The sequence below is a fragment of the Dendropsophus ebraccatus genome, chromosome 5 (assembly GCF_027789765.1).
Source record: "Dendropsophus ebraccatus isolate aDenEbr1 chromosome 5, aDenEbr1.pat, whole genome shotgun sequence".
Taxonomy (NCBI): Eukaryota; Metazoa; Chordata; class Amphibia; order Anura; family Hylidae; genus Dendropsophus; species Dendropsophus ebraccatus.
In genome coordinates, this window is record NC_091458.1 from 67264058 (window position 1) to 67290268 (window position 26211).

General features: G+C 40.1%; 1 protein-coding gene across 4 annotated transcripts in view; it reads left to right on the forward strand.

Annotated features, from left to right (window-relative positions):
- DGKA (diacylglycerol kinase alpha) overlaps positions 1–26211 on the forward strand; it is a 133520-nt gene that overhangs the window by 100500 nt on the left and 6809 nt on the right. For all 4 annotated transcript variants that reach the window (XM_069970484.1, XM_069970486.1, XM_069970485.1 and 1 more), the window contains 14 exons: positions 1932–2012; positions 12873–12922; positions 13332–13406; positions 14683–14802; positions 18576–18693; positions 19655–19743; positions 19957–20076; positions 20287–20385; positions 20693–20779; positions 22153–22226; positions 23218–23292; positions 23534–23619; positions 24259–24348; positions 25868–26028. In XM_069970484.1, coding sequence (XP_069826585.1) covers positions 1932–2012; positions 12873–12922; positions 13332–13406; positions 14683–14802; positions 18576–18693; positions 19655–19743; positions 19957–20076; positions 20287–20385; positions 20693–20779; positions 22153–22226; positions 23218–23292; positions 23534–23619; positions 24259–24348; positions 25868–26028 — 1325 coding nt within the window. The remainder of the gene's footprint in view (positions 1–1931; positions 2013–12872; positions 12923–13331; positions 13407–14682; positions 14803–18575; positions 18694–19654; positions 19744–19956; positions 20077–20286; positions 20386–20692; positions 20780–22152; positions 22227–23217; positions 23293–23533; positions 23620–24258; positions 24349–25867; positions 26029–26211) is intronic.

Sequence of the window (26211 nt, forward strand, 5' to 3'; positions counted from 1 at the left end):
CTAGGTAACCAAAAAACATAATTTTTTGCAAAGATAAATTTTTGCATTGGGTATGTGTTTCCCCACCACCACCACCCCTCAAATAGCCTCCACCATGCAAGCAACATTACATTTTAAGGCTATGTTCATACACACTATATTTGTTCAGTAGTATGATGAGCATTTTTAAACCAAAACCAGAAGTGGATTAAAAACACAGGCTATTTTCACATACTGTTGAAATTTAGTGGATGGCCGCTACTTAATGGCAAAAAATGGCTGTTATTTTAAAACCACATCCGTGGTTTCAAAATAATGGCAATTATTTTCTATTAAATAGCAGCCATCCACTAAATTTCAACATGTGTTTGAACATAGCCTTTCTGTAGTTTTAATCCACTTCTAGTTTTGGTTGAAATATACCGACCAAAATACTGATCAAAAATACTGTGTGTGAACATAACCTTATAGTGTAGACATTTCCAAATTTTTTACTTATTTTATCTATACTTTTAGTCCTCCTAGGGAACATATTTAATATATTAAGATCCAGCCATTCTATTACAGCAACCTAATGGCCTCACTAAACCTCAAGCTGGATTTTAACCATGCACCACCCCATGATGGGGCAGGGAGCAACCAGAGGAGAGAGGGAACCTTCACCAGGAATGCTATTGGTCATGTCACTTAGATATGCACAACTTGCAGCCTAGTGGCCTTGGAGCCCTATTGTGCGTTCTTAAACAGATGGGACAATCACATGGTACATTAGGGGATATTTATGAAAACTGGTCCAATGGAAAAGTAAATGTCTACTCTAACCATCCAACTGTACAATATCAAACTACAGTATACTGGTTCAAAGTAGTTTCAGCTCTATGTGATTTCATGATGTAACATTTAAACTGACACTGTCACCCCCTTTTTGCATTATAACTTCCCTACCCAGGTGTAAAGGGGACATTTTGCAGTTTTCATACCTTATTTTATATTATATGTCATGTTGCTTGTTCAAGTAAAAAGTGTTTTTTCTTTTATCATTTCGGGATTGTGGCTTGACGGCCGCAGCGCTACTTAGCCCCGCCCACATCACCACAGTAGACCCCTATGGGCCTAAAGGTCTAGGCCTCACCCCCTCCAGGTCGGGCCTATGTTCGATGACGTCACAGAGGGGCGGGGCCTATGGTGGCGCTGTGAGTGGGGCTAAGTGACGCTGCGGCCATGAAGCCCCGCCGCCCAGGTAGTACAATCCCAAGATGATAAAAGATCACTTTTTACTGGAGCAAGCCCCATGATGTATGACATATAATAAGGTATGAAAACTGCAAAATTTACCCTTTACATCTGTGTAGAGAAGTCATAATGCAAAAAGGGGGTTACATTGTCATTTTAAGCTAGATCCGTAGTAACATCAATCCCTGCAACCAAGCTAGCATTTGAGCTGCTAAGCATACGGCTGTCTTTGATACTTTTGGGCTTAAAATTGTTGGGCTTAAAAGACACAATTAATGCCATGCCATGGAATCTGTCACATATAGCATTGCATTGTTAAAAAAAACACACATTTCGCAAATAAGTTTATTTTTTTTATTTTATTTTTTTTTACTGAACTCTGCATTTAACCCTGTGGATAAATTTAGAAGTTACACAATGAGTTTTTCTGGAGTCTTTTTCTTAAAGAGAATGCTTTTTCTTATTGTATATTTAGCTATTCATGCTTTATCTTTTTTGAATATTACATTACAGCAACATACATTTCCATAAGTGTTTTAAGTGTCCTGTAAGTGTAGGAAGTGAAAGCCTTTCAGGCACCATTTGCTAACCACATAGTGTATGTAATCCTTTGATCATTAGTCATTAGTTGGTTCATCAATTTTACATAAGGATAAAAGCTTGAAGCCTATTTTCTCTCTTTATGATTCTATATGCTGTTCTTTTTTTTCACTTTTTAGAAAATGGCCGTGTCAGCCTCAATGATGTTTCCTGTTACTTTTCCTTGCTGGAAGGGGGTACAGCAGAGGACAAACTTGCTTGTAAGTAGCCATTTTTTGCTGCTGTTGTGAAAATTATTGTGAAAGAGTTCAAGACTAGAGATAAGCGAACATGTTTTCCTGGCAGCCCTAGGACGGCAACCAACTTTCTCAGACATGAGAAGTAAAATGGTCAGTGTTTGGACTCAGAGAAGTTGCAAAACCCAGCCCTTGAACTTGAAGTTCATTCGTCTCTAGTCAAAGGGTAAATTGGCATTGCCACTAGAAGAAGTACTGTGATCTTCAATTAAAAGGGAATAACAGAGGATACATGTACATTTCAAAGTGTAAATTGTGTTGCAATATAACTTATAAAGCCTGCACTCACATGCTACCATCCCTTGCTGGCCCTTCTTAGCCCTTCTTACTTCAGGAAATACCTGCCCACTGGCTATAGAGGTGGCCAGCCTCAGCCAGTGATTGGCTGGTTGGGCATGTTCTGCATCAGAATGATAAAGAGGAACGGCTGAGCAGCAGCATCCAAACATCACTCAGCAATCTGCTGTAAGCCTTACCTTAAAGAAGTTGTCTGGGCATGATTTAAAAAAAAAGTTTGGCAAGTTGTAATAATAATAATAATAAATTTATTTGTATAGCGCCAACAGATTCAAACATAAAAAGACAAAAAAAAATATTCCATTCTGTCGCCATTGCCATGGAGCCCTGGTCCCGATGCAAAGCACTTCTGGGACTGGAGTCAGTATAAAAAACATTGTCCACTCAGTCAGTTGGGGTGTGTCCTGCCTTTGCCATTAACTGGCTGTGTGGGCAACAGTAAAAATAAAACAATAAACAAATTTTCACACCAACCCCTTAAAATCATTATTGTCACCGACAGGCAGAATACTGTTGCACATGCACAGTAGTGCAATTTCTTTGCAATTTGAAGTATTGCTCCTACTGTATCCGACTATCCTTGTGCTTATAGACCAGCTCAGGGAGACAAGTTCACAGTAAAAGTAAACCAGTTACTCAGAGCAAAGTTACTCAGAATTACTCAGATTCTAGCTGTAATATTTTTAATATACCTGGAAAATGGATGATGTGACCTGATTGGTTCATTCATTACTTCTTCCTTAAACTAATTCCAATGATTCTCCCAAGCCAACTTCTCACTATGTAAGACATTGTTGGATGTGGCATGTGCCAAATAAATAATTAATTTGTCTAAAAAGTGAATGTACCACCAGGTGCATTGCTTTGGGTTTTTTCCGTTAACAGTAAAGCGCAGGCACAGGGATGTCGTTGGCGCCACCCATTTCCAGTGCAAAGTGCTGGTTTATTGCCAAGCACCAGTCCGCCCTGAAACACTGGGGGCAGCCCTGCTGGCCCCTAATTTCAGGATCTCCCCTCCCCTTGATTCTAATGGAGTGGTGTCACAAAGGAGAGGGGGTTTCAAAGGGGCAGCGGTTCAAAGAAAGGACCGGGCTGCCAGCATCCCTGTGCCAGCACTGGTCTGTTCTTGTAAAAAGCCCAAAGCCATGTACCTGGTGGTACATTTGCTTTAAGTTATAACCATGAAATTGTAATTTTACCGGCTATTCCTACTCATGCATACAGACATATTGTTTTGATGGAGCCTTCATAGAGTCTGCTAAAAAAAAAGACCCTGAGGTACAATGCCACATGCTCTATTAGACTCCATATGTACAGAGGTATGGCTTTTAGGAAAATAATACCTCCATGCATTCAGAGCCTAAGAGCGCCTGTATAGCAATGCACAGATGCTGTGTGTCTGCATCCTATGGAAGAATACATCTGGGCACTGCTGTACAGCTTTTGTGCACACGGCTCTGCTGTGTCAATGAGATCTAAGTTTGATATTTGATATGTCAGCTGATGGGAACTATGTATCCTCTAGTGTTGTGACTGCCGCATCTCCCAGTACAGTCTAACTTTAGACAATAGTCTTTTCAGTTTGCAGTGCGTTCCACACAGTTGAAAACACTAGAGGCACTTAATATACTCAGTGAGCACATTCTAATGATTTCACTCCAGTCTGGTTTAGGGAAGCTCACATATTGATTCTTTGTGGCTCAGTAAACATACGGCCTACAGCTTTTTATGCCTAATCTTTCAGCCTGTGAAACCAGCCATGATATCTCTTGGCACTGTTCATTGTATGTTTTACATCTGTATGTTGAGTAAGTGTGCTTGTTACTTTAAGGTATGCACGAAAACTTTGAGTTTTCTTACAATTCTATTTAAAAACTACTTCTATGTGTATCAGAGCTGTAATATTTTACTGCTGGTTTCTTCCTGACCGCTGTCTACCTTGTGATGACTGGATAAGGAGTTTAAAATTGCTAGCTCCAGGGCTTCTTTTGGGCTTTTTCCTTTGTCTGCTTATGCAAGTTGGCACAGAGGGCATAGGGACATGTCTATTAGGGATAGGAGGAAGGAGGTGGTGGGGGCATGTCTACATTCATCTATACAATGTATATACAGTAACTTTGCAGTTCTCCAAACTTTTAGAAGGGTTTCATTTTTAAGTAACTTCATGTCCCAAGTCATAGTAGAAAGAGCACAAAAACTTGGAATAATGGTTCAAATACTTTGCAGAGAAGATGATTCATAAGAACCTGTATTTTTTTGTTTTAGAGTTTGGTTTTGGATAGAGAATTTTTTTTAGAATCCTATGCTTGATTGTACATATGGTATGTAGCAGAGTTAATCTGGCTGAAGATTATTTGACTAAAACTAGTTGCGAAGTCACAGCTGCTTATCTGCGTGCTAGAGATTTGGGATGTCATGTGCCTAAACCAAAGACCACTTCATTCACTTCCAGACAATCCCTAACAACTGTGCCAAGTGATCTAATATACAGCATTTTCTAAGGCCCTTGTATAGTTGCAGAAGTTTCACAATATGGCCATGACCATGAAGCGCTTTCTATGGCCGTTTAATGACCGTTTTTTTTTAATCACGTCATTTTGAGCCCAAATGACGGTCATTTTGTGCTCAATTTTTTTTGAAATAACGGCCATTATTTGTGTGCAAAACGATGGCCATCCAAAAAAAAGTAATTGAAACGGTGAAAAAAAGATAATGTGTGGTCATGGCCTGTGTATGTTTCCGCAAAAAAATATATGACTGAATAGTGACTTTGCACAATCAAATAAATTGAGAACTCTTATTTCTGTAGAAACTGATTTTTTTTTTCCTTACTCCTTCTGGACCAAAAGGAGGAGTTGTCAGATGTAGCTTGGATAACTATGCATGTTTATTATAGCAAGGAGAACAAAGGATTGCATGTTGGTTATAGCAAGGAGAACAAAGGATTGCATGTTGGTTATAGCAAGGAGAACAAAGGATTGCATGTTGATATTTAGCCATTGAGCAACTCCTCCTTAAATGGCAATTGTATATGGCCATATTTATTAGTAACGACTATAGACACCTATGCACAGATTTTATTGTTGATTTGCAACTTTCGAAGAAGCCTTCATTAAAAATATCCAACCATTTAGCTGTTACTCCCAAATTAAGGGAGATGCACACCACCTCAAAAACACAAGGGGAGAGACACCTTAGAGGACAGCTCACACATGCTGGAAAAGGGGCACACATGCAAAAGGTGGTTTTCAAGAGAGAATCATTTAGTTTTTTTTAGAAAAATATTTTTTTTTTATTTTACACAATCCAAAACAAACCTAAACAATACCCCCTTATCCCAGCCCCACAATCAATTTGGAATTTCATTAAGCAACAACTCCAATCTAAAATAACAATTACTCCTGGCTGATGTCAACCAGACATTCCTAGTCTTTGTACAAAATTTTTCATTTTCTCCTTGTGGTTAAACTTGCAGGGCGCCCCTCTATTATCTACACCTATCCTTTTTAACCCACCACCCTACCTCTACTTACTTTATACTCACTCAACCCCCCAGGATGCGGCGTAGTGGCCCCCCCACCGCGCCGAGGACAAATAAACGGGACCAGGGCCAACCCCCCCGCCTCACCACAGTATCAGTTGTAGCCATCGACAATGTATAATAGAGGGGGGAAAAAAAAAAAAAAACTTATCCAACTTGTTCAGATAGCCATAACCAATTTCAACTCCTTATCCTGCCAATCCGACCCCTGTCCAGGGCTACACCGGCCACGGACGGAATAAACCCACTCGCACCAGCTATCCACGGATTCCGACATACCGGAACTAGTGAATAACCGCCCTGTCTATTCCAAAGGTTTCCACCATCCATCTAATATGGACTGCGGTCCCCCCCAGATGACCAGGATCAACTCGCATATTTTCCATCCAACCAATCAGTAATAACTTAACAAAGTCCGGGTAAGCTCCAGAGAATCATTTAGGTTATGTTCAATATAGAGAGAATATAGTAGTACAAAATAGTCCTTTTGAAGAAAATATGTTTGCACTATGAGTACAAATCAGGAATTAAAAAATGCTTTTCAAAGATCTCTGAAGCCTTTAACATTTACAGTCTCGGACTAACCTACAAAAAGCAGATGAATATTCCATTTGGCCCCTAGACTAGGGTGAGACCTTCAGTGTCTAGTTTTACAGGGGTATTGAAATATAGGGGGATATTTACTAACAAATCTAAAAACACGACTTTGTCAAAGATGTTTTGGCATAATTTCCAATCTAATGTGTTAAGTCTAATTTATGTAAATTGTCTAATAGCATAGTAAATGTGTCTTAAAAATAATGGTCTTTTAATTAGTCTAATAAATTCACCTGGTTCAGAGCAGACGTAGCGATGCGCCAATATATGTGACTTCTTAAAAAATTGCACAGTTAATAAATTTAGCTAAACAAGAATTCTGGCGCACTTTCGATCTAATTAACAACATAAAATCTAATTCAAAAAGTCGAATCTAATTTGGATAGTCTTGTCGAAAAAAGCTTCATAAATTCATATTAGATTTATTTTGAGCACAAACTAGATATATTAGACTAAAAACAGGCGCAAATAGTTTGATAAATGTCCCCCATAGTCTCTTATTGTGTCTCTGTGGCTGAATGTCAAGTCAACTTGCCACTTGCATCCTGTGTCAAAGTAATGGTGGGTCTGTCTTATTTACTGGGCACCCTACTGAATTTATAGTGAAGCCAGATGTGTTCTTCTTAAAACCACAACCTGTATCTTCTTGCTGCAGGCAACGCCTCACTTAAGCATTCCACAATACATTATACGGTAAAATAAAAGAAGCCTTTCAGAAGTACAACTGGTCTCATAAAAAAACGTGCCCGCTTTGCTCTCTTGACCTAAAAATAAAAGATTAATGGCTCTTAGAATGGAGAAAAATTTTAAATTGACTGCAACATTAAGGGGCTCACCCCTTACGACATCTTATAAGAGTACCACAAGTAAGGGTATGTTCACACTGAGCAAAAGCAGCAGAATTCTTTGATCTGAGAGCAACGGAAGCGGAGGTGCACAAGCTCTTCCATAGACACTGTGAGACATGGAGGCCTCGGAATTCCGCTGCTTTTCCTCAGTGTGAACATACCCTAAGTGCACAGTGACTTACTATTATGTCATGGTGATGCCACTGTATCTATTCCATCAAAAAGTGTTAGAGTATATGTTCATGTGCATGAGAACTAATGATCAGGCAGAATTTTCTTGTATTCTTGTTTTCTGGTGGGCCCCCAACTTGACACCCCGTCCAACATTGAACAAATAGATAGAACATAATGTATATTTATGATATACAATTTCTTTACTTGACTAAATTGCAAGAAGCTAGGCATTTAAGAAATGCATTGTACCATATTAATAATAAAGAACATTTCCTATTGTTAATTATAAACCAAAAGGTATATTCTTAACAGTTACTCCATCCAAAACCAATAAAGTGTTATGGACCATTGCCGAATTATTCCCACTTGCAGTGGGTGTACAGCTTTGCTCTTTTTGTACACATAATGATAATAAAAACCAGTGTTAATGCAGCATTTTGGGAAACTCACTGGTAGACAGAATGAATGAAAGACTTGCTATTTTATGATAAAAGTAAACCTTGTAATTGAACATATAAACGTTTTATGGCTTTCTTCTAAACTGGTAAGACAAAGGTCATGCTTTTTAAACATTGTCCTCGTTTCTTGTTTGCTATTTGGGTTGGCCTTAAAAGCCATAACTGTTGCAAAATAAATAAAATGGAGTCCATGCTGTTTCCTTAAGTCATTCAGTCAGTTATATAGTAGGGCAGGGCTGGGTAAGACCCAGGTATCCAACATATCTAGTATTTTGCTACTAGTGACTAAAGTTTCAGTGATGTTTTTGTTGCTATCTGAAATGGCTCCTATTACTGCCGCAGCCGAAAACAAACGAGTGCCGAGCCGGGATCAGCGCCATCTTGGCGGAGACCCTGGCCGGCACCAGACACGGAGATCGCTCCTCCGGGACAACGTCCCGGGGGGCGATCTCCGCCACTAGACACCAGGGAAGAGCTGCAGAAGGTAATCGGATGCAGCTGTTAACTTTGACAGCTGCATCTGTTTACCTTATTAGCGGGCACGGCGATCGGACCGTGCCCGCTAACAGCCGCGGTCCCGGGCTACATGTGGCACCCGGGATCGCAGCGGATCAGAGCGGGGTCGCCGCGCGGCCCCGCTCTGAACACCTCTTGCGGACGCATGACGTACGGGTACGTCATGCGTCCTTAAGAGGCTAAAGGGGTACTCTGGAAAAAAACTCAAATCAACCTGTGTCACAAAGTTATACAGATTTGTAATTTAGTATAAAAAAAATCTCCAGTCTACCAGTATTAATCAGCTGCTGTATGTCCTGCAGGAAGTGTGTATCTGACACAGTGCTCTCTGCTGCCACACTGTCTGTGACAGGAACTGTCCAATTCAAGGGAGGTTTTCTATGCAGCTTTGCTACTGCTCTGGGCAGTTTCTGTCACGAACAGAGGTGGCAGCATAGAGCTCTGTGTCAAGTGGGAAAAAATACAGCACTTTCTGGGGGACATACAGCAGCTGATAAGTACTGGAAGTGATTTATAAGTATGTATAACTTTCTGACACTAGTTGATTTGGAAACAATTTTTTTTCAGCAAAGTACCCCTTTAAAGGGAACCAATCATGGAAAAGTTGCTGTTATGTCTTTAACCCCTTAAGGTCAAAGCCAATTTTCGTTTTTGCGCTTTTGCTTTTTCCATTTTATGTTTAAAAGCCCATAGCGCTTGCATTTTTTTCACCTAGAGACTTATTTGAGCGCTTATTTTTTGCGAAACCAATTGTACTTTGCAATGACAGGCATTATTTTTCCATAAAATATGCTGCGAAACCGGAAAAAAATCATTTGCGCTGTCAAATTGAAAAATAAAACGAATTTGTTTTGATTTCGGGGAGTTTTGCATTTACGCCGTTCGCCCTATGGTAAAACTGACTTGTTATGCATGTTCTTCAAGTTGTTATGATATGTAACATGTATAACTTATATTGTATCGGATGGCTTGTAAAAAATTCAAACCATTGTTAACAAATATACGTTCCTTAAAATCGCTCCATTCCCAGGCTTATAGCACTTTTATCCTTTGGTCTATGGGGCTGTGTGAGGTGTCAGTTTTTGCGCCATGATGCGTTCTTTCTATCGGTACCTTGATTGCGCATATACGACTTTTTGATCACTTTTTATAAAAAAAAATTCTGGATTTGATGTGACCAAAAATGCGCAATGTTGCACTTTGGAATTTTTTAGCGCTGACGCCGTTTACCGTGCAAGATCAGGAATGTGATTAATTAATAGTTCGGGCGATTACGTGCGCGGCGATACCAAATATGTTTATTTATTTGTTTATTTAATAATTTATATTTATAAAATGGGAAAAGGGGGGTGATTTGGACTTTTATTAGGGAAGGGGATTTTTTTATTAATAAAAACACTTTTTTACTTTTTTTTTTACATAAACTGGAAGCCCCCCTGGGGGACTTGTATATAGACAGCAATGATCTCTCATAGAGATTAATGCTGTGTATATACACAGCAAAGATCCATCAGATCGGTCATAGATTGCTATTGCCTGCTGCAGGCCATAGCAATCTTGCCGAGCCGGGATCAGCGTCATTCCGACGCTGAGGCCCGGCACGGGCAGAAGAACGGATCTCCCCCCCGCAATCGCATCGCGGGGGAGGGGGGGGGGGAGATCCGTGCCACTATACACCAGGGATGTTGTGCATAAAGCACTTCAATGCAGCTGTCAGGTTTGACAGCTGCATTGAAGTGCTTAATTAGCCAGCGCGGCAACGGGACCCGCGCCAGCTAATAGAGGCACTGCCCGGCTGCAGATTGCAGCCGGGATCGGTGCCGTTCAGAGCGGTGGGACCCCGCTCTGAACACCCCCCGCGGCACCATGACGTACCAGGTACGTCATGGGTCGCTAAGGGGTTAAATAAGCTCCTATATGCCCCCCAGCGCTGTTTTTGGGCTTATAAGTAAACACTATGAGCGTTGCTTATATTTCCCGACAAAAGGACTTTTTAAATCCACGGAATGATTATCTGTCATAAACTCGCTCCAACGACCGCTTGTTAACCATCACTAAACTATTTTTTTTTAGCGAACGATAACACATAACACATCTGGGAACGTGAACGAACGATATATGTAGTGTAACGATTATTTTGCGGTCGTTACGTGGTCGTTTAAAACGTTTGCCGGGGTGATCATGACCATACGACACACCTACTTTTTTTTAAACTTTTTACGAACGACTGAAAGATTTCTAATTTTACGAGACGATTAGCAAATTATTTTTCAAAGACCAACGATTTTTTTTCCGACATGCTGAAAAACTATTTTGAACGACAATATAACAATTTCGCCTTTGTCGTTTGCTCGTTTACACCTCTTCGACGAAGCGATTATTGTTAATGATCGGTCGTGGAAGCTAGTTTATGAACAATAATCATTCCGTGGAATAGGGCCTTTAAACGTACTCTCTTCTAGGCATGTGGGTGGTCCGGAGCTCCTAAGTAGTCACAGCTGTTGGTAAATCTTGCTGGCAATCACGCCTCCCAGGGAGAGTTGGCATATAGGAGCCAGCAGCGCACAGAGGGGCCGATGGTCCCAGGGAGGTGTGATTGCCACCAAGATTTCCCCCAGCTGTGATTAGTTTGGAGCTCCGGACCGCCCACATGACTAGATAAGTTTGTTTTAAAAAATACTTTTTCGAGGCATAAAAGTAACACTCATAGCATTTACTTATATGCTTGGAAACCGTGCTGGGGGTATATAAGAGCTTATTTATAACTGTAACAGCAATTTTGCATGATTGGCTGCCTTTAAATACCCCTGTGTCTATATATTTTCACCCTTAATAGTTGGTTTATTACAAACTCAAAAGTCTACTGCTAATAAATAAAGAATACAATATACCTACAGAACTGCTACCTGTATAAGAAAACAGTTGGATCCAGATTGTCCAGAGTCACTATGATTTTTCTTGGACTCTCTCACATATGACAGCTTGTGGTGCCTTTTGTCGCCATGAATTGAAACAAACATATCCTGTCTTGGCTATTTTGTGTTAGGATGATTCATCGTATTTCTCTGTCCACACTGCCTTGCAACAATTGCTCAGAATCACGGTTTGTCATTCTCAAAAACATTTTCTTGTGCTTCAGTTTTATTTGTCTATTTGGGATCATTGTTCTGATGCATTAGTCATATGCTGTCAGCCTTCAACTGAAAGACAGATGGAAAACCTTGACATTTTCCATCATTTTATAGTCGGTTCAATATTTCTCGTGTAGAAGAACACTTTTACCTTAGCAACATTTCGGCTTTAGAGGAGCATAGGTGTAATGCATATGGGTAATAGCGAATCAGGTTTTGCAGCAATGCTGACATTCATGCTTTGTATTTGAGGAATTGTTGATAATGTCAGTCAGCATTAAGGCTCAAAGATGGCTTTAGATACAGTAAAGATTAGATTTTAAATTGTTTCAGTTTCATACTATAGAACATTAAGAACTCAACCATGCTTGCCTTGTTCTTTCCATGGCTGTGAGGAGAATTACAGCAAGACACTGCCATCTTTCTGTATCAAGGTGGTAGTACAACTAGTTGTAGGCTATATTCACACACAGTAAAAAAAATTAAAAAAAAAGGGAAAGAAAGAGTAGGAGAAAAAAAAAAATATATATATATATATATATATACACAGCTGTAATTTTGATTGAAAGTAATACAGTGTATGAACAGATAAAAAAAATCTTCTGTACAGTATTTGCAATAAAGAACATTTTTACAGTAGGAATCAATTTTGGGTGTTATTCTATACAGAGTGTACGCTGCTGGATAATTTCCCATTGACTTCACTAGGCGCATTATTATATTGAAAATACAACCGTATTAAAACCTCAAAATTACGGCCATATTTTTCTTTTGTTTAAGGCTAGTTTCACATGTAGTGCATCACAGCAGATTTCATACTGTGATACTCGGTACTGCTATGTCCTATGGTTATGCATCCTCGCAGTCTATTTTTATACAGCTGTGAGAATGTAGCCCCTGCCTACTTAACCCATCAGCTGCCAGGCTTTAAACAAGCTAATACATTACCTGCCTGCACTCCCACCTGCAAAACTCACAGTGTAAAATCTGCTGCGCTACTGTACATGTGAATCTACACCTTAAGGTGTGTGAACATAGCCTGAGAGGTTTGATGCTCACTGGGGAGCATGCGTTTTTCTAGTATTTTTTTCCGTATTTTATTAAGAAGGGTTTCTGCAATACTTTTTCTAACACTATTCCTAACAGTGATGAGGAGTTTTCAGCCACTATAGGGTTTTTAGTTATACTCTGGGGATACTTGGCAATTCTAATACTGATCTGTAAACTGGTTGTGATGGTTCTTTCTTTCTTTTCCTTCACAGTCACCTTCAAGTTATATGATAAAGACAGCAATGGACTTCTGGACAGTTCTGTGAGTGTCAATAGTAGCTCATGGTTCATATTCTAGTTATAAAACTCTGAAGATTGGGGTGGGGGGTTAGTAATTCTTGCCACAAAAGGTGATAGCATATCATATACTTTAAGTTATCAAAAGTCTTGACTTTTTGCATCAGTGGCTGATTTAATTAGATGTGATTTTATTAATAATTAGCTATTTATTAAAAACGTGTGCCATTTTGATTAATTTTCAGGTACTCGTGACATACAGTAAGCAACAGTGTAAAAAATAAATGCAACTGCACATGGAACGATTAGAACTAGCCATCAATGGTTATTGTGTAGTTTGTGCTATGTGATTTACTTCTACAGAGTATTAGTACTTATTTTTTTATCTTACAAATTTTGTATCACCTCCCCTATATGCCTCACTTATGCAATAGGAAGTGGACCGGATTATAACACAAATGATGAGAGTTGCCGAGTACTTGGACTGGGATATTACTGAACTTAAACCGGTAAGTTTTTTGGCCTTATGTTGAGTTATAGCAAATTAAGGCTGACTTCAAATGACCATATTATAGATGGATATTGAGGATGTTATGGATGGAACTTCGGCCTTGTAATCTAACATAACATAGCAATGAGATTTTCCACTTGTGTCATCCAAATCTAAACCAGTGAAAGTTTAAAGTGTACCTGTTAGTTCAAGATTTTATAAATCCTATGTTTGTTTGTTTTTTAGATTAACCCTTCAGAGTTCTGATAAGGTTATTTTAGTGCTCTCACTGCTGTTATTAAGCCTATGAGAGCACCCAATTTCTCATTCTCTCCACTTAAGAGGACAGGACCAGAGCCATGACATAGTGTTAATGGAAGTGCACTGTCCTGGGGGATGACATACTAGCTTTCCAAGGTGTTATGTGAGCAGAAATTAAAGAAACAGCAGCACAGCAGGGATAGGGTAACACTCTAGAGTGCCCCAGAGTTTCTGTTTCTCATGTACACAGCACATGTTTAGCCCATCCCACTTCCTGTTTCTGTCCTGATTTAGCTGTTACTAGGACATGTTTCCTCCTAAAATAGGCAGGGGGCAGCAGTTTGCACAAAAGTGAGACACCTAGTGTCCAAGATTTTAGAGCCTTTTTTCTGAGGTAAGGAATACTTTTTGGTAAGTTATTTACTAGTTTAACCTTATATCAAATGGAGGGAAATTGTTAGAAACAATTTGCCATTTAATGCATAGAATTTATGTAGAAGCGACAACACACACGGAAAGTAGTTGTACATGATTGACACATAGGTAATGTCCCTCTAACAGGTATAGGTATACTGAAGTTTTAGTTTTGTATACAGTAGTGGTATGTAGATTCACCAGTATCTCCACCATTGTTTGCAGATTCAGGTTCCCACATGTTTCTCCCAGTCATTGCCCCCATTGTCACTCCATAGTCAGTTTTCTTATTTTTTTTTTTCTTTTAATTAGTGCACATGTGCTGATAAGGTTCTATAGTGTATGTTTGTCTTGGTGCAGTAACAGCACAAGTATCATTTGCACAGTTATCATTCATAACACATATCAAGGACCAGGCATACCCTGGAAGTATTCCCATATATCTAATGGCACAATTAATGTAGTTAATCGGAGATGAAATATTAATCATGCTCTTTGTCATCAAACAGTTGTATTATTATTGATGATGGCGCGCATTAGGAAAGAATTTAAGCTGTGAAGATTTATAAATGAGAAAGTAAAATGTTGTAAAGTACAAGAGGTGACTTTTCTCTCTGCAGATGCTGGAAGAAATGATGAGACAAGTAGACTATGATGGCAACGGAACAGTTTCCTATGAGGAGTGGCTGAAAGGAGGACTTACCACAGTGCCTTTACTGGTGCTGCTAGGGATGGAAGCTGTGAGTTTAATCTGGGTTTCTCATGTGTCATGTCTGTGAATTGGAGCATGCAAGTTATTAAGACTAGATTCACATATGCATTGGAGGCTCTAATTGAGACCTCCATTGCAGATTCCCTTTAGCATCAACAAATAAAGGCAGTTAAACCTTTGCATGACAAACACCAATGGAGCCCAACAAACCCCATTGTCTTTAAAGGGTTATTACGGGAAAAATCAAATGTAAGACATGTTATTGCTCAACAAAAGTTATAAAAATTACTAATAGACACTTCTTATGAGAGATGCACCTATAGTGTATTTTCTCTGCACTTACTGTAGCATTCTTTGTTCAGTTCTCTGTAAAGTTGGTGATGTCACGTCACATAAACTGACGACACCTGCTGCAGCGGTGGGACAGACTGGAACAGCAGGAGTCGGCAGTTTGTGACGTGACATCCCCAACTTTACAGAGACCTGAACAGGCCATGCTGTAGTAAATACAGGGAAAATACACTATAGGTGCATTTCCCATAATAAGTGTCTATTAGTAATTTTCATAACTTTTGTTCGGCAATAACATATCTTAAAATTATTTTGCCCGGACTTCTCCTTTAATGGGCTCTGTCGGTTTTTCCACTGGTATCCATCATTTTGTTGAATTTATAGATTTTAACAGAACACATTTAAAACACTGCATGTAGCATTTTTATGTCTGATTATTTAACGGTAGGTGCAGCTGAGCCTCTGATACAGGTCAGAACCTAGCCTGAGGCTGATATCCAGCATGAACCCCAAACAAATTCTTCAGCTTCAGGTAAATGGAAAACTTGGACTCTATTTAGTCATCAGGTTAAAAGACACATTGATGGGTGCTCTGAATAACTAAGAAAATATCAACCATGTTTCCTTACTTTTACTGAACATGCATCCATGTTTTTATTTACCTGGAGCTAAAGGGATTCATTTGGGATTTTTATGTGTGCCCTACACTACAAATGAGTTTTGTGAATGTAAGGGTGTTTTTACATGTATCATTATGATGCAGTTTATGAAGTTAAAGTAACGTGTGAAATTACCCTAAGGAATTACTTAAATGTCTTGTGAATTTGCATTAAAGAGGTACTAAAGACAAATCTGAAAAATCCAGGCCCAAGGTACCCCTTTAAAGTGTCGCTTTCGTTATAACTTTCAAAATCTAAATCAACAGTAAAGCAAGTTTGCAATATACATTCATTATTTTTGTTTTTGTTATCATACTGTAAAACAAAGCTGAACTTACCAGAAATCCAGGTCCAGTCTCCTGAAGGAAGATTTTCTGGTTGAAAAAAAATGACTAAACACAGGAATTCCGGCCAGTATAGAGAGTCACGGCTCAATGTGTCCATCAGTCACCTGACTGCATTCTCTCTGTGAACAATCAGACGGCCTGGAAAACTCTGGCCTTCCTATTTTCTGACTGTTTCCTGTTTTTTGAGAAGAAAAAAAAGTCAGAAAACCGGAAGTGCCGTGTTTTCCATGATGATAAAAAAAAAAAATAATAAATGTAAATTGCAAAGTTGCTTTATATCACATCTACTGTTGATTTAGATTTTTAAAGTAACAACAGTGACACTTTAAGTTCTATTAAATACAGTCTTAGGAGACCAGTGGAGATCAGCGAACCTCCAGCATGAAGTTAGACCCCCAGCGATCAGCTAATTTTCCCTACTGTGTACCTTTACAAGATGGCACAACCTCTTTAAGGGTGCCTTCACACCTACCGGATCCACAGCGGATCTCACTTCTGCGGATTCGAAGCGAGAACTGCTGCGGATCCGGTATCAATTCACCCCTATGATAGCACATATTCGCAGCGGTATTAACATCCCGCTGTGAATATGTGCTTTAACTCCCTGGTGCCCGCAGCCCCGCCGTCGCATCCCTCCATCCCGCCACACACCCCCATCAGCCCAGCCCGCCGCCACCCGCATCCCGCCCCCAAGAGCATACAGTACCTGCTCGGCGGCGCGGCTGCAGTGAGGCTGCCGGCTCCGGTCCCGCTCAGATCAGCTGAGCTGGAATGGAGCCGGGAGCCTCACTGCAGCCGCGCTGCCGAGCAGGTAATGTATGCTCGCGGCGGCGGGCCGGAGGGGGGGGATGTGCCACCGCCGGGGTTGGGGGATGCTACGGCGGGGCTGCGGGCACCAGGGAGTTAAAGCACATATTCACAGCGGGATGTTAATCCCGCTGCGAATATGTGCTATCATAGGGGTGAATTGATACCGGATCCGCAGCTGATCTCGCTTCGAATCCGCAGAAGTGAGATCCGCTGTGGATCCGGTTGGTGTGAAGGCACCCTAAAGGTAAATTTCAATAAAAAAAAAAAATGAAAAATTAGATATTAACCCCTTAGCGACCCATGACGTATCTAATACGTCATGGCGCCGCGGGGGGTGTTCAGAGCGGGGTCCCGCCGGGACCCCGCTCTGAACGGCGCTGATCCCGGCTGACACGTGCAGCCGGGCAGTGCCTCTGTTAGCCGGCGCGGGTCCCGTTGCCGCGCCGGCTAATTAAGCACTTCAATGCAGCTGTCAAACCTGACAGCTGCATTGAAGGGCTTCAGACATCACATCCCTGGTGTCTAGTGGGTCGGATCTCCCCCCCGCGATGCGATCGCGGGGGGGAGATCCGTTCTTCTGGCTGTGCCGGGCCTCAGCGTCGGAATGACGCTGATCCCGGCTCGGCAGTAGATTGCTATGGCCTGCAGCAGGCCATAGCAATCTATGACCGATCTCATGGATCTTTGCTGTGTATATACACAGCATTGATCTCTATGAGAGATCATTGCTGTGTATATACAAGCCCCCCAGGGGGGCTTCTAGTCCATGTAAAAAAAAAAAGTAAAAAAGTGTTTTTATTAATAAAAAATCCCCTCCCCTAATAAAAGTCCAAATCACCCCCCTTTTCCCATTTTATAAATATAAATTAATAAATAAATAAATAAACATATTTAGTATCGCCGCGCGCGTAATCGGCCGAACTATTAATTAATCACATTCCTGATCTCGCACGGTAAACGGCATAAGCGCAAAAAAATTCCAAAGTGCAAAATTGCGCATTTTTGGTCGCATCAAATCCAGAAAAAATGTAATAAAAAGCGATCAAAAAGTCGTATATGCGCAATCAAGGTACCGGTAGCAAGAACGCATCATGGCGCAAAAACTGACACCTCACACAGCCCCATAGACCAAAGGATAAAAGCGCTATAAGCCTGGGAATGAAGCGATTTTAAGTGACATATATTTGTTAACAATGGTTTGAATTTTTTACAGGCCATCCGATACAATATAAGTTATACATGTTATATATCATAGTAATCGTAACGACTTGAGGAACATGCATAACAAGTCAGTTTTACCATAGGGCGAATGGCGTAAATGCAAAACTCCCCGAAATCAAAACATTCGTTTTTTTTTTCAATTTGACAGCGCAAATGATTTTTTTCCGGTTTCACAACATATTTTATGGAAAAATTATGCCTGTAATTGCAAAGTACAATTGGTTTCGCAAAAAATAAGCACTCATATAAGTCTCTAGGTGAAAAAATGCAAGCGCTATGGACTTTTAAACATAAAATGGAAAAAGCAAAAGCGCAAAAAACGAAAATTGGCTTGGACCTTAAGGGGTTAATGTCCACACATAGTATATCCCTCAGTATTTTGATATCTTTTAAGATGGTTGGAGCTATTGTTTCACAGAGGAGGTCTTCATGAGTAACAGTCTTTACTGTTTTGAATTTCACTTTATGCACAGAATATAAAAGATGATGGGCAACATTTGTGGCGTCTGAAACATTTTAACCGCCCGGTGTACTGCAATGTATGTGAAGCTCTGCTCTTCGGGGTCAGGAAACAAGGACTGTGCTGCACTTGTAAGTATGAAGATCCTATATAGTAGTCATACTGTATGTAGGACATGTTTTGTTGTGACAGAGACTTCTGATTCTAGTTCCATTCACTGTGTATTGCAGGTGCTGCCGCTGTGGCGCACAGCTGATTGGCTGGGTTGTTTAAAGTTAAGCTCTGATCAGGACTGATCAGGACAGTTAAAATGTTCTGGAAAACCCTTCTAAGGACAGTGGGGGGACTTCTGCTACAGACACAGAAATATAAAGAGAAGTGGGGACATAACATTGTTAGCACATACACAAGCACTGTGACTACAAACACAAGCTTCATGTACACATACACAAGCACTGTGGCTACAAACACAAGCTTCATGTACTCATACACAAACTCTGTGAACACATACACAAGCATAGTGAACACAAGTTTCATGTACACATACACAAGCACCGAGTACATATACACAACCACTGAATACACATACCCAAGCACCGAGTACACATACCCAAGCACCGTGTACACTTACAAAAACAGCGAGTACACATACACAAGCACCGTGTACACATACACAAGCACCGAGTACATATACACAATCACTGAATACACATACCCAAGCACCGAGTACACATACCCAAGCACCGTGTACACTTACACAAACAGCGAGTACACATACACAAACACCGTGTACACATACACAAACACCGAGTACACATACACAAACACCTTGTACACATACACAACAACACATACAGATTTCTTTTTAAAGATTTATTTAACATATGACATAAAATAAGATCAAGAAGGAGAAGAGACAAAATAGCTGGGAAATCTTTGTATTCTTTTGTGCATATTCTATTTTAGTGTTCCTCCCCAAAATGCAAGCACATATTTAAAAAAAAGTAATGGTTTATTGTAGTACACTAAATTACTGTACCTCAATTAGCATAGGAGCACACGTATGTGTAAAATCTACATTTCTCTCTGCAGTTTGTAAGTTTACTGTTCATGAACGCTGTGCTCGTAAAGCACCGAATAACTGCATCAGCACTTATGCCAAGTCCCGCAAAGATGCCAGTGTAAGTGTCATGACTGTAGCCCAGTGCCACTCAGTCCGCTACCATTGCCTGTATCTTTTCTGGCTCAGTTGTGGTGTCTGTGTCCTATATGTTGGCATCTGCTTTCGTTTCTTCCATCACCATGTGGTTTGTGTTGTTACTTAATGAAGCCCTTACTTATATATTTTATGTTCATTTGGTTAAAGTAATGTGATTTTATTTCTATTCCCACAGGGACAGACTCATATATGGGTGAGAGGGGGCTGTGAAGCCAGCAAGTGTGACAAATGCCAGAAAAAGATAAAAAGCTTTCAGAGTCTAACTGGTCAGCGCTGTGTCTGGTGCCATACAAAGGTAGCCATGTGTATACTTCAGTGTCCTTTTACATAATATATACAGTCTGTGAGTTTTTTAAACATACACAAAGGCATGTTTAACCATGTTTTCTGCATGTTAAAATTAAACATACTGAAACAGATACAGTGAAATGGAAGCATCAATGCAGTGTAACCCCAGCCTTATCTGATAAAGCTAGATGGACTTTTACATTTTCTTTTATTTTAGGTTCATGATGAATGTGTTTCCTTGATCTCTCCTAACTGTGATGGTGGGGTATTGCGGGACCACATACTACCTCCTTCTTCCATTTATCCTGTAATCTTGGTGAGTCTATTAGTAGATATAATAATATATTAAAGGGAACCTGTCACCCCGGGAACCCACCCCACCCTTGGACAGGGCCCCGCATACATACCGGCTCCTGCGTGTCCCAGTCCTGGTGTCTGTCCTGCAGCGGAGATCTTGCTGGGCAGTGGCAGGGCACATTAGTTTGGATATCTAACCAGTGGTAACATGGTCAAGTTTCTTAGATTTGCACTAAATCTTTCACACATCACAGATGTTTTCCTTATGGAGTCACTGCTCTGTTTATTATTTTGTTTGTTCTTACTTCCTTCTTTTTAATGTTCAGGAACGACAGAACAGCCAAAAGAATCTTATTGCTGCCTCAGAAGAAACAACACAGAGCTTCAGTTCAGCAGAAGGACAGGCTTTACGGGTAACGCCACATTCAACTGCATTAAAGAAAATAACACTACAGTGGTGCCTTGGAATCACTGATATGCAGACAATTGGTTCCACACCCCAAAAATAATGACTTTTTTATTTTGAATAACATGTAGAACAGATGAAACATCATTTCATATTATAAGATACTGTACAGTATAGCAATCAGCATGTGGAGTGTAATGTATAGTAACTGCATAAACCTGAAAAACAGCAGCAGTTTGTAGATACAGGATGGAACTGCAGATCCCCATAATGCAGTAGCGTAGTACAACAGACTAGAATAGAGAAGCAGGGCTGCTGTCAGAGGTCTGTGTGGTCACATGAAAGCAATAGGAAAGGGGTGTGTTCTGAACAGACCAATCAGGAAGTAAGAATCACAGAGCTGTTCAGGAGGACAGGAACTTTATATACAGCAGTTTGAATAACTGAGTGTGAGTGCAGGCACATTATAGCAGTGTGTATAGTGGTGTGTAAGTGCAGGCACATTATAGCAGCAGTGTGTAAAGCTGAGTGTGAGTGCATGCACATTATAGGAGCAGTGTGTATAGCTGAGTGTGAGTGCAGGCACATTATAGCAGGAATGAAGAGGATGGGAAAAACAAGGGCTGACAGAGGGAGGGAGACTTCCTGGGTCAAAGTAGAGCTCTGTAGACCACCCTTTGCAGGCCATGCCCCTCACCCACTCCCGCTCCCACCCAGGACAGGGAGCTCTTAAACCAAAGCAATGCTCTTAAACCAAGTTACAATTTTGAAAAACTGTGAGCTCTTCTTGAAAAATGCTCATAATCCAAGTTACTCCTAAATCAAAGTACCACTGTATAGTGATTCACAAAGGCTGTCTCGTTAAGACAGTTTTTTTTTTTTTTTTTATCAAAGTTAGTTTAATGATCAAATGATCACTATGGATCCTCCTTCTCCAACCCCTCGCAATCAGCAGTTTTCTCCGTGGAAGCCTTTACTGGATCCACCGTAACTGCAGTCACCGCATTTCTAGCATTACACATTTGTCTATTAGCAGTACATGTAATTTATGGACTGGGTCTGTTAGAGTGGTTACTTACTGTAGCTCATAGAGGGTGAGTCACAAGCTCAAAACCCTTCTCTGTAATCTCAATCTGCCCTAATAGAGCAAATTGTGTTTGACATAGTCCCTTAAAATCTTAAGGGTACGTTCAAACTTACTAGATCGGCAGCGTATTTTCTGCTGCGGATCCTCGGCAGATCCGCAGCAGATTTCATTTAAATAACTGAACACAGCATCAAATCTGCACCATCAAATCTGCTGCGGATCTGCTGAGGATCCTGTAGGTGTAAACGCACCCTTAAACAATTACCTAATGTACAATGTTATTATGTTTTCAGATAGTACCAATTCCAGACACACACCCTTTACTTGTCTTTGTCAACCCAAAGAGTGGAGGAAAACAGGGAGAGAGGTGAGTGCATGCCAGCTGAACATTATTATAATTTTTTGTTTATGTATAAAATCTAAAAGGCCATACAACCTTATAAAATAATTTACTTGCTGGTTCAATGTCTTCCTTAGTGTTCTCTTTGCAATAGTCACTGTACAGCTATAAGAATAACTCCACCAAATGAATTTACCTGATCTATAATAAATGTCAGCTAAAATGTATAAACAATATATATTTAAAAATTCTTGAGTTGATATAATATTGACTTCAATGATGATTATGCTCAGCTTGACATGATTTATTGAAGGAATAAAAAAAAATTTAGTCAACTAAGATTATGATATAAAATACACAATATTGACCTGTCTTCTGCTTGCCGAGCCCAGTGACACGGCTTTTGTTCTGGTAGCTGCTTCTGTTAAGTTTCCCGGATGATGTACTATCCTGATGACGCTGAGGCCAATGATCAGCTCCAGTGTGTTTGAAAGATCATCTGGAGAGATGGAACAGTGTCTCGTCCATGGAAGTTAATAGAGGTAGTGGAGAGGACAAGTGTGGTGGTGCTGAATGCAGAAGGCAGAAGTATAGTGTATTTTGTCATTATTTATTTATTTATATAGATAGATAAATATAATTTTTTATATATCTCAGACAGCCACCTTAAAGTTTAAAGAGTACCAAAAACTTTTGGTATGTCAGAGAGACATTGAGTTTTGATTGGTGGGGGTCTGAGTATCAGATCTGGGCTGATCAGGAGACTTAGCTGGGAGAAGTACGCACTTAGCGCATTCACTCCCGGCTCTGTGTCATGTAACCAAAGCAAATGCGCTGCAACGTGGTCAACTCCCCACTTAATCTACTGATAAAAACTTTTGTTATGTTCCTCTGACATAAATTCTGACAAAAGTTTTAGTTCACGTTTATTATAGAACATATAAATATACACTATTACAATAAAAAATACATGTATAATACGTGTACACTGAATAAATGTCTCTCTCATTCACTACAGAGTACTTCGCAAGTTCCAGTACCTGCTAAACCCTCGACAAGTATATAATCTCCCTAAAGGAGGGCCTGCACCAGGGTAAGAAGGGAAAGAGAAATATAGAATTGGTAAAATGCATATGTGAAAGTGGTTTCCTATGATATTTAATATACCTCTGGGAACCAGAGGCTGTTCTCCTTTTTATGTTGTAAATGCCCCTGCGTGGGCACATATGCAGTATATACTGAACCGGCAGACTCGTACAGCCACTGCTCTTACAATAAAGTGCATATAACATACCCTGTTTTGTAACAGTACATTTACTTTTATTTGTCACCAGACTCAATTTTTTCTGGGATGTTCAAGACTATCGGATTTTAGTTTGCGGTGGAGATGGAACTGTTGGATGGATTTTAGATGCCATTGGTAAGAAAGTGAAACAATATGGTGAAAGAAGATACACCATATTGTAATAGCAATACTAATAGTATTCTCTGAACTGAAACATATAAACTATTAGTATCCCTAGTTACATAACCATATGCAGACAGGTAGCACCTAGGCTTTTATAGCATGAGGAGGCCCTAAAGGTCCCTTTCTCTCATACAAGAACAGGAATATAACTTATGTATCTTATTTTCGGGCCTGTTTTAACTAGTTTTATTAGTGATGCAGGAGCTTTAGGTTATTCCATGTTCTATACATAAAGTACATGGGAAGTATTCTTCTTCTCTATTGGTTTGGTATTTTGTTGTTGCGTAACTGTATAGATCAATCATCTCTAGGTGTGATCAGCATCTGCTGATTTGAAATCCATTTCACAGCTTCTTAATCAAAATGCTAAAATTCTTGGCCAGGAACAAATGGCATCATTAATTATTTAGGTACATGATAAAGCACTTTATGTGTCATCCAGGGAAGCCATCATCATACAGTACAAGTGGGATATCTGTTACAGCAGTGGAACAGACACATTCACTTCTCTATACACATCCCCAATTTATCTATCAATAAAAGGATATGTTGCATCTGTGTATACCATATCATTCCATTTATCGTTCTTAGACAAAGCTAACCTTCCACAAAGGCCGCCTGTAGCTGTGCTGCCCCTGGGTACCGGGAATGACCTTGCTCGATGTCTCAGATGGGGAGGAGGTGAGAATCTTTCATGTTTTTGTTTGCCTTTACCTAAAGTAATGATAAAAGAGGCAAAAGTGCTTTTAATATATATCTTTTTTCATATTTGAATTATATATTTTTATTTTCATTTTAAAATTAGCAAACAATCATTACAAATAGAAGAGACTCCCAAAATGCAAAACAAACAAAAAAAAGACTACAATCTTCATCTTTTACCATATTAATATATATACATCTCTAAAGTGCCCTAGGCCACCCCCTGCCTATACTCTAGGGCAGCAAAGAGAGAGAGAAAAAAAAGTATTATTTACCCTATATCTTTAATTCTGTTCTTTGTTACCCCTTGCGTAAAATTGTTCCTATCTCTGAATCCTTATAAAAAAAAAAATTATATATATATATATATATATATATATATATATATATATATATATATATATATATAATCTTAAGGGAAATTAAACTTTCCTTTTCCTAGAAGCCTCTGGAAGGCATTTTGCTTCTCCAAATGAGACGGAAATCAGACAATGGCACTTTAGATAACTCGCTCTCCACCATTTATAAAATTTTTTATATATATATATTAGTTTAAAATCCACTGACCGGTAATAAATGGTATTTTGCCTGCACAAATTGAGGCTTTTACTGTTATTTCCTACCAGTGCGACGTCCTCACTAACCTGGGAGGGAGGGATGGCTTCTCCTTTCTGTCAGATCCACTGTTGGCTTTGGCGCAGAAAAAGTTATTTAAAACTATAGTTCTCCCCCCTTCTAAGAAAAGTCATTTTGTGTGACACCAGCCTAAGGGCCGTATTACATGGCTTACCGATCTGCCAAAATGGTGCTCGCTTACCAAGCCTATTACATGGCTCAATGATCATACAGCAAGGTCTGCACAAGCATCATTTTTGATGTCCATTCACAGCCCTCGCTGTGTATATTAAAAGAAATGTTTTACATACTTGTCCACGATCCCCAGTGTGCTCCTGCCTTTTCACCGCTCACCGCAGCTGGCACATTTGAGGCCATCGATGAAGTGACTGCCTGCTCAGCCATTTGCTGGCTGTGGCACTGCTCCGCCTCGGGCAGCAGCCAGGGCCGTATTTACCATTAGGCACCTGTGGTCCGGTGCCTAGGGCAGCACCTTGCAGGGGCGCAGCACCAGGGAGCAGGGGGACAGAAAAAACTAATTATTTTTTCTTGTTTTTATTTTTTTAGTTTCCCTCCTCCTGTTCAGACTTGCCAGTTAATCTGGTGTCTTTTCCAGGGGGGTGAGGGGTATGGTGGTATTGGTCAGGTCTGGTATAGCCAATAGGTGCATGAAGATGGGGCGTCTTCAGGTTTAGTGCCTAGGGCAGCAGGAGCTGTTAATACAGCCCTGGCAGCAGCCTGTCACTGCACAGAGGGCTTTAGATGTGCCAGCAGCTGCAGCGTTCAGTGGGGAAAGCCAGGAGGACACTTGTTCACTTATTCTAAAGTGAATAAGTGAATGAATGAAGTGTGGAGCCTCAGATATGAATTTCTTACTTTTCAGGATATGATGGTGAAAATCTAGTTAAAGTGTTAAAAGACATTGAAAAAAGTTCAATATTATTGATGGATCGATGGAACATTGAGGTCATACCGGAGAACCGTGAAGAAAAAGGAGATCCTGTCCCATATGAGATCATTAATAACTACTTTTCCATTGGAGTGGTATGTAGTCAGCATTTTTAGGGGACTGGGGTCACTTCAGTCAATACTACGACAAACACTAGTGCAAAGAAATACATCAGCTTTTATGACTTTTCCACTATGCTGCTTATATTCTCCATGTGACTATATTAAGTGACATAAATTATGTGACGTATGGACCCCTTCTGGCAGGGGAGAGATTAA